Genomic DNA, 19414 nt, shown 5'->3' with positions numbered 1-19414 from the left:
GTCGTTTCTTAAAAGTTTGGGGCTGCGATGCTTATGTGAAAAAGTTTCAGGATGATAAGCTCGAACCCAAAGCGGATAAATGCGTCTTCATACAATACCCAAAACAGTTGGGTATACCTCCTATTTCAGATCTGGAAGCAAAAGTAATTGCTTCTAGGAACGGGTCCTTTCTCGAGGAAAAGTTTCTCTCGAAAGAATTGAGTGGGAGGATGGTGGAGACTTGATAAGGTTATTGAACCGTCACTTCAACTAGTGTGTAGTAGGGCATAGGAAGTTGTTCTTGTGGCACCTACACCAATTGGAGTGGAAGCTTATGATAGTGATCATGGAACTTCGGATCAAGTCACTACCAAACCTCGTAGGACGACGAGGATGCGTGCTACTTCAGAGTGGTACGTGATCCTGTCTGAGATATCATGTTGTTGGACAATACTGAACCTACGAGCTATGGAGAAGCGATGGTGGGCCCATATTCCGACAAATGGTTAGAAGCCATGAAATCCGAGATAAATGGATCTTTAAGAAGAAGGCGGACATGGACGGTAATGTTACCGTCTATGAGGCTCGACTTGTGGAAAAGAGTATTTTCACAACTTCAAGGAGTTGACTACGATGAGATTTTCTCATCCATAGCGATGCTTAAGTCCACCGGAATCATGTTAGCATTAGCTGCATTTATGAAATCTGGCAGATGGATGTCAAAACAAGTTTCCTTATCTGTTTTCGTAAGGAAAGGTTGTATGTGATACAATCAGAAAGGTTTTGTCGATCCTAAGGATGCTAAAAGGTATGCTAGCTCCAGCGATCCTTCTAAGGACTGGAGTAAGCATCTCGGAGTTGGAATGTACGCTTTGATGAGATGATCAAAGATTTTGGGTTTATACAAAGTTTATGAGAAACTTGTATTTCCAATAAAGTGAGTGGGAGCGCTACAACATTTCTGATAAGTATATGTGAATGACATATTGTTGATTCGAAATGATGTAAAAATTTCTGGAAAGCATAAAGGGTTGTTTGAAAGGAGTTTTTCAAAGGAAGACCTGGATAAAACTGCTTACATATTGGGCATCAAGATCCATAGAGATAGATCAAGACGCCCGATGATACTTTCAAAAGAACGCACACCTTGACATGATTTTGAAGGAGTTCAAAATAGATCAGCAAAGAAGGAGTTCTTGGTTGTGTTATAAGGTGTGAGTATTGAGTAAGACTCAAGACCTGACCACAGCAGAAGAGAGAGAAAGGACGAAGGTCGTCCCCTATGCTTTAGACGTAGGCTCTACAGTATGCTATGCTGTGTACCGCACATGAAGTGTGCCTTGCCATGAGTTGGTCAAGGGGTACAATAGTGATCCGGGAATGGATCACATGACAGCGGTCGAACTTATCCTTAGTATCTAGTGGACTAAGGAATTTTCTCGATTATGGAGGTGAAAAGGAGTTCGTCGTAAAGGGTTACGTCGATGTGAACTTTGACACTAATCCGGATAACTCTGAGTAGTAAACCGGATTCGTATAGTAGAGCAATTATTTGAAATGGCTCCAAATAGCGCGTGGTAGCATCCACAAGATGACATAGATATTCGTAAAGCACACACGGATCTGAAAGGTTCAGACCCGTTGACTAATAACCTCTCTCACTAGCATAACATGATTAAACCAGAACTCATTGAGTGTTAATCACATAGAGATGTGAACTAGATTGTTGACTCTAGTAAACTCTTGGGTGTTGGTCACATGGTGATGTGACCTGTGAGTGTTAATCACATGGTGATGTGAACTAGATCATTGACTCTAGTGCAAGTGGGAGACTGTTGGAAATATGCCCTAGAGGCAATAATAAATTGGTTATTATTATATTTCCTTGTTCATGATAATCGTTTATTATCCATGCTAGAATTGTATTGATAGGAAACTCAGATACATGTGTGGATACATAGACAACACCATGTCCCTAGTAAGCCTCTAGTTGACTAGCTCGTTGATCAATAGATGGTTACGGTTTCCTGACCATGGACATTGGATGTCGTTGATAACGGGATCACATCATTAGGAGAATGATGTGATGGACAAGACCCAATCCTAAGCCTAGCACAAGATCGTGTAGTTCGTTTGCTCAGAGCTTTTCTAATGTCAAGTATCATTTCCTTAGACCATAAGATTGTGCAACTCCCGGATACCGTAGGAATGCTTTGGGTGTACCAAACGTCACAACGTAACTGGGTGGCTATAAAGGTGCACTACAGGTATCTCCGAAAGTGTCTGTTGGGTTGGCACGAATCGAGACTGGGATTTGTCACTCCGTGTAAACGGAGAGGTATCTCTGGGCCCACTCGGTAGGACATCATCATAATGTGCACAATGTGACCAAGGAGTTGATCACGGGATGATGTGAGTTACGGAACGAGTAAAGAGACTTGCCAGTAACGAGATTGAACAAGGTATCGGGATACCGACGATCGAATCTCGGGCAAATAACATATCGATAGACAAAGGGAATTGCATACGGGATTGATTGAATCCCCGACATCGTGGTTCATCCGATGAGATCATCGTGGAACATGTGGGAGCCAACATGGGTATCCAGATCCCGCTGTTGGTTATTGACCGGAGAACGTCTCGGTCATGTCTGCATGGTTCCCGAACCCGTAGGGTCTACACACTTAAGGTTCGATGACGCTAGGGTTATTGGGAAAAGATATACGTGGTTACCGAATGTTGTTCGGAGTCCCGGATGAGATCCCGGACGTCACGAGGAGTTCCGGAATGGTCCGGAGGTAAAGATTTATATATGGGAAGTCCTGTTTTGGTCACCGAAAAAGTTCCGGGTGATATCGGTAATGTACCGGGACCACCGGGAGGGTCCCGGGGGTCCACCAAGTGGGGCCACCAGCCCCAGAAGGCTGCGTGGGCCAAGTGTGGGAGGGGACCAGCCCCAGGTGGGCTGGTGCGCCCCCCCCCACCAAGGCCCAAGGCGCATGGGAGAGTGGGAGGGGGCAAACCCTAGGTCCAGATGGGCCTTAAGGCCCACCCTAGTGGCGCCCCCCTCTCCTCCCCTTGGCCGCCCCCCTAGATGGGATCTAGGGCTGGCCGCCAGCCCTTGGGGTGGAAACCCTAGAGGGGGCGCAGCGCCCTCCCCCCTATATATAGTTGAGTTTTGGGGCTGCCCAAGACACGAGAACGTCTCTCAGCACTACCCATCTCCCTCCTCCTCCTCTCCCGCGGTGCTTGGCGAAGCCCTGCGGGATTGCCATGCTCCTCCATCACCACCACGCCGTCGTGCTGCTGCTGGATGGAGTCTTCCCCAACCTCTCCCTCTCTCCTTGCTGGATCAAGGCGTGGGAGACATCACCGGGCTGCACGTGTGTTGAACGCGGAGGCACCGTCCTTCGGTGCTTAGATCGGAATCAACCGCGATCTGAATCGCTACGAGTACGAATCCTTCATCCGCGTTCTTGCAACGCTTCCGCATCGCGATCTACAATGGTATGTAGATGCACTCCCCTTCCCCTCGTTGCTAGATTACTCCATAGATTGATCTTGGTGATGCGTAGAAAATTTTGGATTTCTGCTACGTTCCCCAACATGGGGTGCCTAATCCCCTCTGTTTTGGCTAACCCATTGACTGACACGTGGGACCCGAACACTGTAGTGTTTAGTTTAGATTAAGATTAATCAGTTAATTAACTGAGTCACTGACTGCTCGGGCCCGCTTCCTAATTAAACTTAATTAGGTTAATGTAAATACTGTTAGACATTCAGTGTATGACATGTGGGTCCCAGCAGGCTCATTGACTAGTCAACTGGTCAATGTTGACTGCAGACTGGGCAGTCAACTGGACCCCACCAGTCAGCCTCATAGGTGAACTTCTGGGTACACTCTCTGTGTACCCGTAGCATTTTACCCATTTTATTTTGAATTTATATAATTCTAGAAATTCATTAAAACTTTGAAAATTCATATAAAATAAACCGTAGCTCATATGGAAAAACTTTGTACATGAAAGTTGCTCAGAACGACGAGACGAATCCGGATACGCATCCCGTTCGCCCGCCACACTTCCCTAGCATAGCAAACACGCAACTTTCCCCCTCCGGTTCATCTGTCCGAAAACGCGAAACACCGGGAATACTTTCCCGGATGTTTCCCCCCTTCGCCGGTACCACCTCCTACCGCATTAGGGCACACCTAGCACCGCGTATTGTCATGTCTTCCATCGTCATGCTTATGTTTGCATTATATTTATTGTTTCTTCCCCCTCTTCTGTCGTTAGACACCGAGACCGATGCTGCTGCTACCCAGTACGACTACGGTGTTGACGACCCGTCCTTCTTGCCAGAGCAACCAGGCAAGCCCCCCCCCTTGATCACCAGATATCGCCAATTTCTTCTCTCTACTGCTTGCATTAGAGTAGTGTAGCATGTTACTGCTTTCGGTTAATCCTATTCTGTTGCATAGCCTGTCATTGTTGCTACAGTTGTTACCCTTACCTGCTATCCTACTGCTTAGTATAGGATGCTAGTGTTCCATCAGTGGCCCTACATTCTTGTCCGTCTGCCATGGTATACTATTGGGCCGTGATCACTAGGGAGGTGATCACGGGTATATACTATATACTTTATATACATGACACATGTGGTGACTAAAGTCGGGTCGGCTCGTTGAGTACCCGCAAGTGATTCTGATGAGGGGGCTGAAAGGACAGGTGGCTCCATCCCGGTAGAGGTGGGCCTGGGTTCCTGACGGCCCCCGACTGTTACTTTGTGGCGGAGCGACAGGGCAGGTTGAGACCACCTAGGAGAGAGGTGGGCCTGGCCCTGGTCGGCGTTTGCAGATACTTAACACGCTTAACGAGATCTTGGTATTTGATCTGAGTCTGGCCATTTGGTCTATACGCACTAACCAACTACGCGGGAACAGTTATGGGCACTCGACGTCGTGGTATCAGCCAAAGCCTTCGTGACGTCAGCGACTGAGTGGCGCGCGCCGGATTGGACTGGAACGTCTGCTAGGCTAGGTCTGCTTCCGGCCGCGTTCGCAACGTGCAGGTGTGCAATGGGCGATGGGCCCAAACCCCTGCGCCATAGGATTTAGACCGGCGTGCTGACCTCTTTGTTGTGCCTAGGTGGGGCTGCGACGTGTTGATCTTCCGAGGCTGGGCATGACCCAGGAAAGTGTGTCCGGCCAAATGGGATCGAGCGTGTTGGGTTATGTGGTGCACCCCTGCAGGGAAGTTTATCTATTCGAATAGCCGTGTCCCTCGGTAAAAGGACGACCCGGAGTTGTACCTTGATCTTATGACAACTAGAACTGGATACTTAATAAAACACACCCTTCCAAGTGCCAGATATAACCCGGTGATCGCTCTCTAACAGGGCGACGAGGAGGGGATCGCCGGGTAGGATTATGCTATGCGATGCTACTTGGTGAACTTACCATCTACTCTCTTCTACATGCTGCAAGATGGAGGTGGCCAGAAGCGTAGTCTTCGACGGGATTAGCTATCCCCCTCTTATTCTGGCATTCTGCAGTTCAGTCCACCGATATGGCCCTTTACACATATACCCATGCATATGTAGGGTAGCTCCTTGCTTGCGAGTACTTTGGATGAGTACTCACGGTTGCTTTTCTCCCTCTTTTCCCCCTTTCCTTTCTACCTGGTTGTCGCAACCAGATGCTGGAGCCCAGGAGCCAGACGCCACCGCCGACGACGACTCCTACTACACCGGAGGTGCCTACTACTACGTGTAGCCCGCTGACGACGACCAGGAGTAGTTTAGGAGGATCCCAGGCAGGAGGCCTGCGCCTCTTTCGATCTGTATCCCAGTTTGTGCTAGCCTTCTTAAGGCAAACTTGTTTAACTTATGTATGTACTTAGATATTGTTGCTTCCGCTGACTCGTCTATGATCGAGCACTTGTATTCGAGCCCTCGAGACCCCTGGCTTGTATTATGATGCTTATATGACTTATTTATGTTTTAGAGTTGTGTTGTGATATCTCCCGTGAGTCCCTGATCTTGATCGTACACGTTTGCGTGCATGATTAGTGTACGGTCAAATCGGGGGCGCCACAAGTTACATCCCGAACCTACCTGAAAAGAAATTGCCTGGCTCCTGGCTAGCTTGACCTCCTCTCTCTATAGTGCCGCCTTGACACGTGACGACATTGATTATATATCAGTTGAAAGCTCAGCTATCTGTTACCGTACTCATGTAGATGTACTTACTTGATCCTAAGAGCATCTTCAGCCGTTCGCCCCCCCAGGGACTTGAAATAGCGTCGCCTGGAGGCGCGCCGGCAAATAAATCAGCATGGGGGGGCTTGGGTTCCTAGCCGCCCCCCAAGGTCGCCCCCAGCCACCGATTTCGGCCCACTTTTGGCGCAAATTGGCCCATATTCGGCATGCTTCGGCACAAATTCAATAGAAACTAATTTTTATCACATAGTTCATTGCAGAAATCAATACAAATCAAATAGTTCAACAAATTAATATAAATCAAATAGTTCAACAAATAAAAAGTCATATTTCATCACATGTCAAGCTAGACATTGACCTTGAGCCTCCATAGGTGCTCCACCAAGATCGTGCTGCAGTTGTTGATGCATCTTTGGGTCTCGGATCTCTTGACGCATGTTGAGGAAGGCAGTCCAGGTTACCAGTAGATAGTGATCAACTTGGGCAAGAGGACCATGCCTGTAATATGGTTCGGTGTCAAACACTGGCTCTTCCTGCTCGCTCTCAATGATCATGTTGTCCAAGATGAAACAGCAAGTCATGACATCCCAAATTTGATCTTTCGACCAGGTCTGAGCGGGGTACCAGACAACAGCAAATCGAGATTGGAGCACACCAAATGCCCGCTCGACATCCTTCCTGCAAGCCTCCTGACACTTGGCAAAGTAGGAGTTCTTGCCTCCTGGCACAGGGTTTGAGATAGTCTTCACAAATGTGGACTATCTCGGATAGATGCCATCTGCTAGGTAGTATCCCTTGTTGTAGTGGCGCCCATTGACCTCGAAGTTCACCGGAGGAGCATGACCTTCAATAAGCTTGGCAAATACATTCGAGCACTGTAGTAAGTTGATTTCATTGTGAGTTCCAGGCATACCAAAGAAGGGGTGCCAAATTCAGAGGTCCTATGTGGCCACTGCCTCAAGTACCACATTGCAACTGCCTTTGGCGCCTTTGTACATGCCTTGCCAAGCAAATGGACAGTTTTTCCATTTCCAATGCATGTTGTCGATGCCTCCAAGCATCCCAGGAAATCCTCTTGCTGCATTCTATGCTAGGATCCGATAAGTGTCTTCAGCATTTGGTGATCGCAAGTATTGAGGTCCAAACACTGTCACCACTGCCCTGCAGAACTTGTACATACACTCAATGGTCGTGGACTCGGCCATGCGTCCATAGTCTTTCAGTGAATCGCCGGGAGCTCTGTATGCAAGCATCCTCATAGCTGTCGTGCACTTCTGGAGTGAAGTGAATCCAAGTGTGCCGGTACAATCCTTCTTGCACTTGAAGTAGCTGTCGAACTCACGGATGGAATTCACAATCCTGAGGAAGAGCTTTCGGCTCATCCGATAACGGGGCCGAAATACTTTGTCACCGTGCAGTGCAGTGTCAGCGAAGTAGTCGGCGTAGATCAAGAAATAGCCTTCCCAGTAGATGCCTCTGCTTTGCCTTCAGCCGGCCTGACGCCGAGCCACCGCGCCGCGGCTTTGCATTACTCGCGAACAGGCCGGCCAGAGCGGCGAGGACCATGAGGTGCTCTTCATCCTGGGCGTCGGCATCAGCTTCCTCCGCCAGCAGCGCGGCGAACGCCTCCTCGTCGCCGGAGTCCATCACCGAACAGACAAATCGCCGAACACCTGGCGAACGTGGTAGGCGTGCAGCCACCCGTATCCCCGCTTGCGTGGCCGGGTGCCAAAAAGCTCGCCCAGGAGCGGGGTGGACGCTGCCGCGGCGAACCCTCTCTTTCTCGGCAAGGAAATGGCCTTTGTAGTAGCAGTGGGCAGGTGGGCGGCGCCTGGATCGGCACGGCGACAGAAGGGGTAGCGCGCGTGGGGGGCGAATCTGGAGGTGAAAAAAACATTTTTCGCCTGACAGTGATGGCCATGCACCGTTTTCCCTTTCGCCGGAGCCCCCCAAGCGCCCCAGTGCATTGGGTTCGGCCTAGGATCGCTGGGCCAAAAAATGGGCCGAACCGACGAAAATCGGCGTCATGGGAGCATGACTGGGGTTTTTTCGATACCGACCGAAAAAAACACGCCTTGGAGGACTGTTGGAGGTACGGCTGGAAATGCTCTAATGAAATAATCAAGCACACACACATAGACCCAGACCCTGCCTGGCTCCTCCCTGTCAAGCAGTCAACGTCAACACGCGGCAAGCTGTGAATTGGCAGTTGTTCACGCGCGACCGAGCGATGAAAATATTGTATGCAAGACTACGACGACGCCGAGCGTATTCCATTTTTATGTCGACTGAGAGAAATATCTTACTATTTTCCAGCTGTTTTCACCTCAAATCTTTGTTCTTTACCTTACCCAGGAGAAACGGGTTGGGTATCATTGTTATTATGAAAACATAGAATAGCGTAGGATTTATTTCACCTTGCCTTATATTTCAAAACGACCTTGTACTTCAATATATATATATATGCCCACGAGGTTCAAACAATAAAACGAATGATTTCACCAAATCTCTCTCTCCCGTCTAACATGGTATCTGCCTTACCTCGATCCTAAACCCTAGTCGTCGCCGCTTCCGCACCCGCGCGCCGCCCCCGGGGCAGTCGGCCTCTATGACCGCCGCCGGGAACAGCGCCGCCCATACCTAGGGTTCGTCCGCCGGTCGTTTTGACCGGCTGCCCTAAAGAGTCTTTTTTTCGATCAATTGATCCGGATTTTTCTCTCTCGCCGGTTGTTTGATCCGTGTTCTTTTTGGTTCTCCGATCTATAGACCGGTTTGCGTCGCCCGCCGCCATCCGTCGACTATTACGTGCGTATACTTCATCGACATCTTCATCGTCTCCAACTAGATGGTGCATCGGGCTTGTCGCGCGAGCGCCCTGGCACGGCGGTTGCTCAGCCGGTCCTGCGCTGGACTCGCGTCCCCACGGCGTGACCTGCGGCGACTCACGCGGACGCGGTTGGCTGCTCTGGCGATCCTGCGCTGCACTCGCGCTCTTGTCACGTAGCCCCCGGCCGCTAATGTGCCATGCGCGGGCGTGGTTGCCTCGAGCACCCGCGCTGGCTACCGTGCGGCTGCTTTCCATGCATGATGCGTGCATGTTGCCTGGCAGTGCACGGCGGTGGTTGGCTGCTCCCGGAGTCCAGATTAAGATCAGTTCGGATCAGCCTTCCCACACAAGTGCGTGCCCACGCCCGTTCCACGCTGCTGCAACGTGCCGTCGTCTAAAGCACGCCGTATGGTCTGATCAACCGCATGTGTTGTGCCAACTTCCATGAAGATTGCCATCAAGTTTTTCGTGTATCTCCGCCGATTGAGCAACGAGATGCCGCTGCGTCCACCCCGTCGGGCTGCAGCGCCATCGTCCCGTGGCTGCACCGATTCGCGCCGCCGCTGCGTCGCTCTTTCGGGCCGTAGTGCCGCGGCAAGTGATCTTCACCGTCGCCCTGAGGCCGTTTTCATGGTTCCACCACCTCGGGCGCTGCCGTTGCGTCGCCTCATCGGGCCGTAGTGCCGCGGCCCGCGGTCAACCGCCGCACCAAGGCCATCTGCTCTAGGCCGTCTCCGAGGCTGCACCGACCCTCGCGCTGCCGCTATGTCGCCCCGTCGGGCCGTAGCGAGCGTGGCACGCGATCCCTGCAACCGCCCTGAGGTCTTCCTCGCCGTCGCCCCGACCTGCCCGCCGCCATTGCATCGCCCCTCCGGGCCGTAACGCTGCTGCCCGCGGTCCACTGCCGTCCACGCGCATTGACTTCCACGTGATATGCGTCGCACCGCCTCCCTTGGCGCGGGAACGTCACCGTCCGCGCCGGTCTTCGTCACGTTGTCGGGTTCATTATCGCCTACTTCGAGCGCCGCCGCCACGCTCCTTCTCTAGCCGCCGCCGCTGCTCTTCTTCCGCGGCTCCACGGCGACTACCTCGACACCGGCGACCCCCAACTCGACACCGACCACGGCGTTCTTCGCACGGCTACCTCGACTACGGCTACACCACCTACGCTCTCAGCTACCTCGACAAACGGCACAAAGGGCTACCGCCATTCTTGAGCAACCTCATCGGTCTCCACTCCAGCCACGACTCCGCGATGCATCTTCTCCAGTCTCACCGTCTGCGTCGCTACCGTTGTGACTGCAGGGGATGTTGAGTATCATTGTTATTATGAAAACATAGGATAGCGTAGTATTTATTTCACCTTGCCTTATACTCCAAGACGACCTTGTACAACGAAATCTCTTACTCCCGTCTAACAAAACGGAAACTGAGTATTTGCATATATACTACGTGTATCCAAACTGTGCAGCAATGGAGTGTAACAGAGAACTCGATGACCAAGGAGTTGACTAACATCACAAATAGTTTTTTTGCGGCTTGGTTGACTTAAGTACGAAAATAAATAAATAAAACCTCTTCCTGAAAAGAGCAAATCTGAGTCTCTCGTGTACCCACGTGACGCTGTGATGACAGTCGGGCCGCGTCGTCATAGCGGCCCCGGTGGGTCAACATCAACAATGCCGGAGTCCCCTCAATCAAAAAATACATATAATCAGCAATGCCAGATTCAGAGCGCGTGCGACGATGGGGCTGAAATTTCCCAGGGGTCTACGGGGGAGATCGGGCGAGCTGCGGGGGGAAGGACAAGAACATGTCGGATCGAACGAGGAATCGGGCCAGACGGACAGGCCCTCGCACAGCGCAACGAAAAAGGTCTAGAATCCACCGGTAGGGAAAATGAGCGCGTACATACGAGGTCCCGATCGATGGAAATCGGTACATGTACGACGACGCTGTCCCTGACAGAGAAAATAAACTGTACAGCGACGCGCGGTTTCGGTGGGTTTTTGGGCTCGAGTCGTGGTGCACGGCCGCTGCCGCTTACCGGTCGTTGGGGTTATGTGTGGTGGTAGTAACATGCCAGCCTACCGAACCCCTAATTAAGTACCAACTGCTTTCTCCATAATAATCGGTGATGTGCGTGTCGTACCCCAGAAATGACACATGTACGCCTCTTCGTTACATTTTTTAGGGGTCTGCCTCTTGATTACATCTAGTCGATGGTAGATGCTTGGTGTGTAAACTGCATTGTTATCATCGCTGGATAAATAAATCTTGGATATGGTAGGATTATGCTGGTCAATGTCCACGTTTCGAGTGTGAACGCAGAGCGACGACTTCTTCCATTACCTCTGACAGCGTCCATGATTGGGCATGGAAACTGCTAAAAGTGACTACGTCGTCTCTTAGGTCTTATATAATGGGAGATGCATCGGGAGATGCTTAGAAAAATAAACCGGATTTTTAAAGCACCGGTGCCTATTTTTATAGGAGAGACGTTTAGTTAAGCGCCTACCCTGTACAAATAAGCACCGGTGCTTAAGAAAATCCTGGTTTATTTCTCATCGGCATCTTTAGCTCCGGCCCCAAAATCAAACACCGTATCCGTCTACATACATTGATGCATGGGATGGTACTTAAAATTGTCACATTTACTTTCTCCTTTTTTTGAAGTCCGGAAGCCTAAAATAACTACACGTCAAATTCTAGATGATTGAAAATGTTCAAATGCAACGGAAGTTCAAATTTAAATATTACAATCCACCAAAGTTTTTAAATTAAAATAGTTTAATGAATTCAAGTAGCACATAAGTTCTAGTTGTTCCCTTTAACTGCTCACACATGCTCAATCAAATCAACTTTAAGTTGCTCATCAATTACTTGATGCCGAATTTGTTAATGCATTTGAAAAAAACTCGTCAAACACTGTAGGGTTCTAATGTAGAAGTTCGATAGGATCATCCATGTTCTCAAATTCAAGAGTCGAGGCAGCATCTTCAGCCTCATGCTTCACGATCATGTTGTGCATGATCACACATGTCATCACCTCCCACGAGGTCTCCGGATCCCATTGTTTAGCAGGTCCACGAACAACTACAAACATAGGCCTAGAGAAGTCCACATGCCCTCTCGGCATCCTTTCTAGTTGCTTCATGTCTTTGGGCAAAGGGAGACCTTTTCTGACCAATTGGCTCGGAGATGGTCTTGATAAAGATAGCCCAAGGAGGATAGATACAATCAACCAGATAGTAGTCTATGTTGTATTCATGATCATTGATTGTATAGTTGCAAGGAGGAGCTTTCTCTTCAATCAGCCTAGCAATGATGAAAGATAGTTGCAGCACATTGATGTCATTATGAGACCTAGGCATGCCAAATCCAGAGATCATGTGATGCAACTGCTTCAAGAATGATGGTGGACTGCTTAACATGACCCTGATATTGCCCTTGTAGATCTTTTGAACAGTTCTTCCATCTCCAATGCATGTAGTAAAGAGATCTGATTAAACCTGCGCACCCTCTTGCTTCATACATTGCCAAGAGCCTTTCGGTGTTTGCAACAGTTGGTTCTCTCAAGTACTGAGGTCCAAACACCTCGACCATAAAAGTAGCAAATCCGGCCATGGCGTCTCCGCATGTGCTCTCAGACATCCGGGGATATTCGTTCCACGAATCAGCGGTCGTGCCATATGCAAGCATCTGCAATGTGGTCGTGCACTTCTGGTAACCAGAGAATCCAATTCTTCGTATAACATCCTTCTTCAAGATGAAGTAGACATCAAAGGACCGAACATCATGGTATAGGGGGATCAAAGTCATTTTTTCGCATCCGAAAGTGACGGCAAGATTCTCAGCTAATAGGGCATCGGGGGCAAAGTAGTTATCCATCAGTGTTAAATGGCCTCGTGCCTTGTTCCGACTGAACACTCGATGACCCTTGATTGATCCCTTGAAATTGAGAACATGCTCTTCTGCATGCACCGCGTCTGCAAGGAACGCCTGCATCATCGTCGTTTCATCCATATAGTCCTCCTTGTCGGACGAGTCATTGAATGACTCAACGTAGTGCTCATATATGTACTCCATGCCTGAATCAGTTGCTTCAAAGCTGGGACAAAAAATAGCACGAGCATTTCAGAAAGACTTGCCACGCGTGGTCACTATCGTAGGGGCGAAAGGTAACTGCGTAGAGGATGGACGAGCGGTGTGGACCAGCGACGGAGGACAAACGGTGTGGAGCTGGGGGTAGTGGTGGAGGTCGCGGAGTTCCGAGAAGGACTAGCCAGGTGGCCGAGGTGTGATGTCTACTATGCAACGTTCTTCTTATAGACTCGTGTTGGGCCTCCAAGCGCAGAGTTTTGTAGGACAGTAGCAAATTTCCCTCAAGTGGATGACCTAAGGTTTATCAATCCGTGGGAGGCGTAGGATGAAGATGGTCTCTCTCAAAGAACCCTGCAACCAAATAACAAAGAGTCTCTTGTGTCCCCAGCACACCCAATACAATGGTAAATTGTATAGGTGCACTAGTTCGGCGAAGAGATGGTGATACAAGTGTAGTATGGATAGTAGATATAGGTTTTTGTAATCTAAAAATATAAAAACAGCAAGGTAGCAAATAGTAAAAGTGAGCAAAAATAGGATTGCAATGCTTGGAAACAAGGCCTAGGATTCATACTTTCACTAGTGTAAGTTCTCTCAACAATGATAACATAATTAGATCATATAATAATCCCTCAACGTGCAACAAAGAATCACTCCAAAGTTTCTATTGGAGAATGTAGGACGAAAACGTGCATCAACCCCTATGCATTGATTACCCTAATGTCACCTCGGGAATCCACGAGTTGAGTGCCAAAACATACATCAAGTGAATCAATAGAACATCCCATTATCACCACAAATATCCCATCGCAAGACATACATCAAGTGTTCTCAAATCCATTACTCAATCCAACATAACGAAACCTCAAAGAGCATGACTCAATTCATCACAAGAAGGTAGAGGGGGAGAAACACCATATGATCCAACTATAGTAACAAAGCTCGCGGTACATCAAGATCGTGCCATATTAAGAACATGTGTGAGAGAGAGAGAGAGATCAAACACATAGCTACTGGTACATACCCTCAGCCCCGAGGGTGAACTACTCCCTCCTCGTCATGGAGACCGCCAGGACGATGAATATGGCCACCGGTGATGATTTCCCCCTCCGGCAGGGTGCCAGAACGGGGTCCCGATTGGTTTTTGGTGGCTACAGAGGCTTGCGGCGGCGGAACTCCCCATCTAGATTTCTTTCTGGGGGTTTCATGATTTATAGGAATTTTTGGCATCGGTCTCCCGTCGGGGGCCACGAGGCAGCGGCAAGGCAGGGGCGCGCCCTAGGGGGCGCCCTCCACCCTTGTCGTTGCCTCGGGACTCTTCCGGCCCAACTCATGTGCTTCAGGGGCTTCTTCTGGTCCATAAAAAATCATCATAAATTTTCAGCTCATTCCGAGAAATTTTATTTCTGCACAAAAAACGACACCATAGTAGTTGTGCTGAAAAGCGTCAGAATCAAGTCATACCAAAATCATATAAAATTGTTGTAAACATGGCATGAATACTTCATAAATTATAGATACGTTGGAGACGTATCAGGGTGGTGGAGCGGTGGCGGCGAGGGAGAGAGAAAGCGGATGCAGAGAAAGAGAAAAGGATGAAGACGTGGGGTTCGGGCGGGGTTGAAAACAAATATATTCTCCCTACGATCACGATCCCAGGAACACTATGAAGATGCATTTGAGGTTTAAATCAGATCATTACCAAGTTCGAGTTGTAGCGAAAGAAAAGTTGGTGTAGATCGTTGATGAAGTCTGTCGAACTATTCATGAACAATCCCTGGAATACATGCTTTCCGATTCAGCCGTGCTTCGCCGTCCAGAGGTAATCGTCGCCAAAGAATTAGAGGAGGGAGAAGAGAACCTCACGGGGCTTCTCTATTATGAGGTCTAGAGAAAACTAGAACTAGTTCAAGTCTAGATAAAAAAAATAAACTAGAGAGAGGGGGCGCCCGAGATCAATAGAGAAATTGTATGTCTCAATGGGGCGCCCCCTCACATATATATACGTGGAGGGAAATGCGACTTGGAGGATGGAAAGCCCTCCCTTGGGGCGTGGCCAAGGAGGAGGAGTCCTCCTTCAACTCCCATGCACCCCTTAGCTTGTCCAATAAGCTAAAGGCGGGTGCAGTTCTTAAAATGGGCCTTTAAGGCCCATTAGCTCTCCACTAATAGACCAATTGATATTTCCCTTAGACCACTAACTCTCAATAAATTCTAGGGACTCCTAGATCATTATCAAACTTCTCTATTATTTACATTAGGTCCCCACAAATAATTTCTGCCTATATATCATTTCTCAATATTACTCGGTACTCTCCAAAACTCTTCCGGTAACTCCGAAACAGTTCTGGTTTCTCTCAGAACTATTTCTTTTATTCTTGAAACTACTCCAAGAATATTTTATCATATTTCCCACTCCACTAATACTCGGTAGATCAAAATTCCCTTAAGCGGGTGATATTATAGGTTTGGTAAAACATAGACATGAACAATACTTCTTTTCGTTCAATGAAGCTGATGAAAGTGCTCGCCTTCTCAAAGAAAAGGTTAAAATCACGCATGACAGAAAGATTCAAAAACAATCATTTGTGTGAGAGATAGAGTTTTACTTTAAAAATTCTTGTGTTAAGAATGTTTCCAAGTAAGCTCAAATCTAGGTGGGATATGGCCCCTACGAAATTGATGAGGTTTACAACTCGACAACCATTAAGCTGTGAGGAGGGAAAGGCGCTCCATTGATCGTCAACGGGCAACGCTTAAAACCATACCTTGCCGACGAGAAAGAAGAACTCGGAGTAATCGTGTTCATCACGCTTGAGGAGGCAATCAACGAAAGGTCCATAGATACCTACCCTACATCACAATAAATAAGTTACAAAGGTTTAAAGTTGTAAGAATGCTTCAAATAATATTAGGAACTTCTTAACCCAAATACTGAAGTTTTTCCAAATAAATAGAGAATTTCTGAAGGCGGTACGATCGCTACTATGAGTTGTTGGGCTACGCTAGGTCCATCGGCTGCAATATAAAATTTCCAGTACACGCAGTACAACCAGGAAGATGCTAAGGGGGGTGGATCACTGATCATTACCACTAGACGCACGGTGTCATGCAGCGGAAGAAGAGTTGGGGTGGCACGTCCATGGGGTTTGTCTCCTCCACTTCCAATCTCCCTCCAACAGTCGGTCACCGGATCCCACGTACAGGTTCGCCGGAGCGGCACAAATGCACCGCCTCTAATGGTATTTGCGCGTGCAGGAGAACGTCATGCGGTGGACTGCTAGGTCCGATCACATAACCGTCGACGAGTGAAGGTGGCTAGTTGCAACATATGCAAAGCCCAAATGACGTCGTGCAAGCTGAGGGAGTCCTGGATTAAGGGGTCCTTGGGTGTCCGGACTATGTAACATGGGCCGGACTAATGGGCTATGAAGATACAAGACAGAAGACTTCCTCCCGTGTCCGGATGGGACTCTCCTTTGCGTGCATGGCAAGCTTGGCGTTCGGATATGTAGATTCCTTCCTTTGTAAACCGACTCTGTACAACCCTAGGCCCCTCCCGTGTCTATATAAACCGGAGGGTTTAGTCTGTAGAGGGGAGGATAATCATAATCATACAGGCTAGACATCTAGGGTTTAGCCATTACGATCTCGTGGTAGATCAACTCTTGTAATCCTCATATTCATCAAGATCAATCAAGCAAGAAGTAGGGTATTACCTCCATCAAGAGGGCTCGAACCTGGGTAAACATCGTGTCCCCCGCCCCCTATTACCATCGACCTTAGACACACAGTTCGGGACCCCCTACCCGAGATCCGCTTGTTTTGACACCGAGATTGGTGCTTTCATTGAGAGTTCCGCTGCGTCGTCATCAGAAGGTTCGATGGCTCATTCAGTCATCTACAACAATGTTGCCCTGGGGGAGGCTTTCCTCCCCGGCCAGATCTTTGTGTTTGGCAGCTTCGCACTCCGGGCCAACTCGCTTGACCATCTAGAGCAGATCGACAGCTACGCCCCAGGTCACCAGATTAGTTTTGGAAATCTGGACTATGTCACTGATATCCGAGGAGACTTGATCTTCCAAGGGTTCGCGACCCCAACTTCTGCTCTGGCCTAAGATCCGGAGCACAGCGTCGGGTCCGAAGATGGGATCACTAAGCCCGCCGGACTATCTGTGGCTGCTAAACCCAGTATGGGAGAGCCGGAGGAAGTAGTGTCTCTGGCAACCATCATGGAGCCGGACTCTACTCCGGACACTGGCCCCGAACCCTCGGAGTCAGCATCGTGTGAGCTCGGCCAAGGAATTCTCCACGAATTTTCTTCTCCCCGGCAAAACCTCGCCTTTAAGCGAGGCTCTGGACTTGATGCGATCCCTCATCATTACAGAGGAGCAATGTCCGAACTATGCCCAGCCCGGACTAGGGGCTGAGAGCGGGGAATTTTACGTCCCACCCACCACCCACTTCATAGCCACTGTCGAGGACTTAACTGACATGGTCGACTACGGCTCCGAAGACATCGACGGTATGGACGAAATGCCGGAGAGGAGCAGGCCGAAAACCCGCCGTTTACCAGCCGCTGGGCGGCCACCTCTTCGTATGACGTGTACATGGTGGATACACCCAAAGAGGGTGACGGCGATGACAAAGAAGATCCAGTTGAGGATAAATCTTCTGAGATACAACCAAAGCGCCGACGTCAGCGGCGCCGCTTGATGACCCACAAGTATAGGGGATCTTTCGTAGTCCTTTCGATAAGTAAGAGTGTCGAACCCAACGAGGAGCAGAAGGAAATGATAAGCGGTTTTCAGCAAGGTATTGTCTGCAAGCACTGAAATTATCGGTAACGGATAGTTTTGTGATAAGGTAATTTGTAATGGGTAACAAGCAATGAAAGTAAATAAGGTGCAACAAGATGGCCCAATCCTTTTTGTAGCAAAGGACAAGTCTGGACAAACTCTTATATAGAGAAAAGCAATCCCGAGGACACATGGGAATTATCGTCAAGCAAGTTTTCATCACGCTCATATGATTCGCGTTCGTTACTTTATAATTTGGTATGTGGGTGGACCGGTGCTTGCGTGCTGTCCTTACTTGGACAAGCATCCCACTTATGATTAACCCCTATTGCAAGCATCCGCAACTACAAAAGAAGTATTAAGGTAAACCTAACCATAGCATGAAACATATGGATCCAAATCAGCCCCTTACGAAGCAACTCATAAACTAGGGTTTAAGCTTCTGTCACTCTAGCAACCCATCATCTACTTATTACTTCCCAATGCCTTCCTCTAGGCCCAAACAATGGTGAAGTGTCATGTAGTCGACGTTCACATAATACCACTAGAGGAAAGACAACATACATCTCATCAAAATATCGAACGAATACCAAATTCACATGACTATTTATAGCAAGACTTCTCCCATGTCCTCAAGAAGAAAAGTAACTACTCACAAATCATATTCATGTTCATAATCAGAGGGGTATTAATATGCATAATAGATCTGAACATATGATCTTCCACCAAATAAACCAACTAGCATCAACTACAAGGAGTAATCAACACTACTAGCAACCCACAGGTACCAATCTGAGGCTTTGGGACAAAGATTGGATACAAGAGATGAACTAGGGTTTGAGAGGAGATGGTGCTGGTGAAGATGTTGATGGAGATTGACCCCCTCCCGATGAGAGGATCGTTGGTGATGACGATGGCGATGATTTCCCCCTCCCGGAGGGAAGTTTCCCCGGCAGAACTGCTCTGCCGGAGCCCTAGATTGGTTCCGCCAAGGTTCCGCCTCGTGGCGGCGGAGTTTCTTCCCGAGAGCTTGCTTATGATTTTTTCCAGGGTAAAAGACTTCATATAGAAGAAGATGGGCACCGGAGGCCTGCCAGGGGGCCCACGAGGCAGGGGGGGCGCCCAGGGGGGTAGGGCGCGCCCCCCACCCTCGTGGCCAGAGTGTGGGCCCCCTCTGGTGGATTCTTTCGCCAGTATTTTTTATTAATTCCAAAAATAACTTCCGTGAAGTTTCAGGACTTTTGGAGCTGTCCAGAATAGGTCTCTAATATTTGCTCCTTTTCCAGCCCAGAATTCCAACTGCCGACATTCTCCCTCTTCATGTAAACCTTGTAAAATAAGAGAGGAAATGCATAAGTATTGTGACATAACGTGTAATAACAACCCGTAATGCAATAAATATCGATATAAAAGCATGATGCAAAATGGACGTATCACCGCTCTAAATCACGCCGTGGAAAAGACAGCAATGCCGGCACAGGAGACG

General features: G+C 48.8%; 1 protein-coding gene across 1 annotated transcript; it reads right to left on the bottom strand.

Annotated features, from left to right (window-relative positions):
* Nucleotides 1-12391: 12391 nt before the first annotated feature.
* On the bottom strand, nt 12392-13114 carry LOC109778147 (uncharacterized). The gene has a single exon (XM_020336706.1). It carries the CDS (start codon nt 13112-13114, stop codon nt 12392-12394), a length of 723 nt encoding a protein of 240 aa, XP_020192295.1.
* Between the last annotated feature and the right edge of the window lie 6300 nt (nt 13115-19414).

This window comes from Aegilops tauschii, chromosome 7 (genome assembly GCF_002575655.3).
Source record: "Aegilops tauschii subsp. strangulata cultivar AL8/78 chromosome 7, Aet v6.0, whole genome shotgun sequence".
NCBI classification, from domain to species: Eukaryota; Viridiplantae; Streptophyta; class Magnoliopsida; order Poales; family Poaceae; genus Aegilops; species Aegilops tauschii.
Note: the sequence above shows the minus strand (reverse complement) of the source record. Positions and strands in the feature narration are given on the sequence as shown.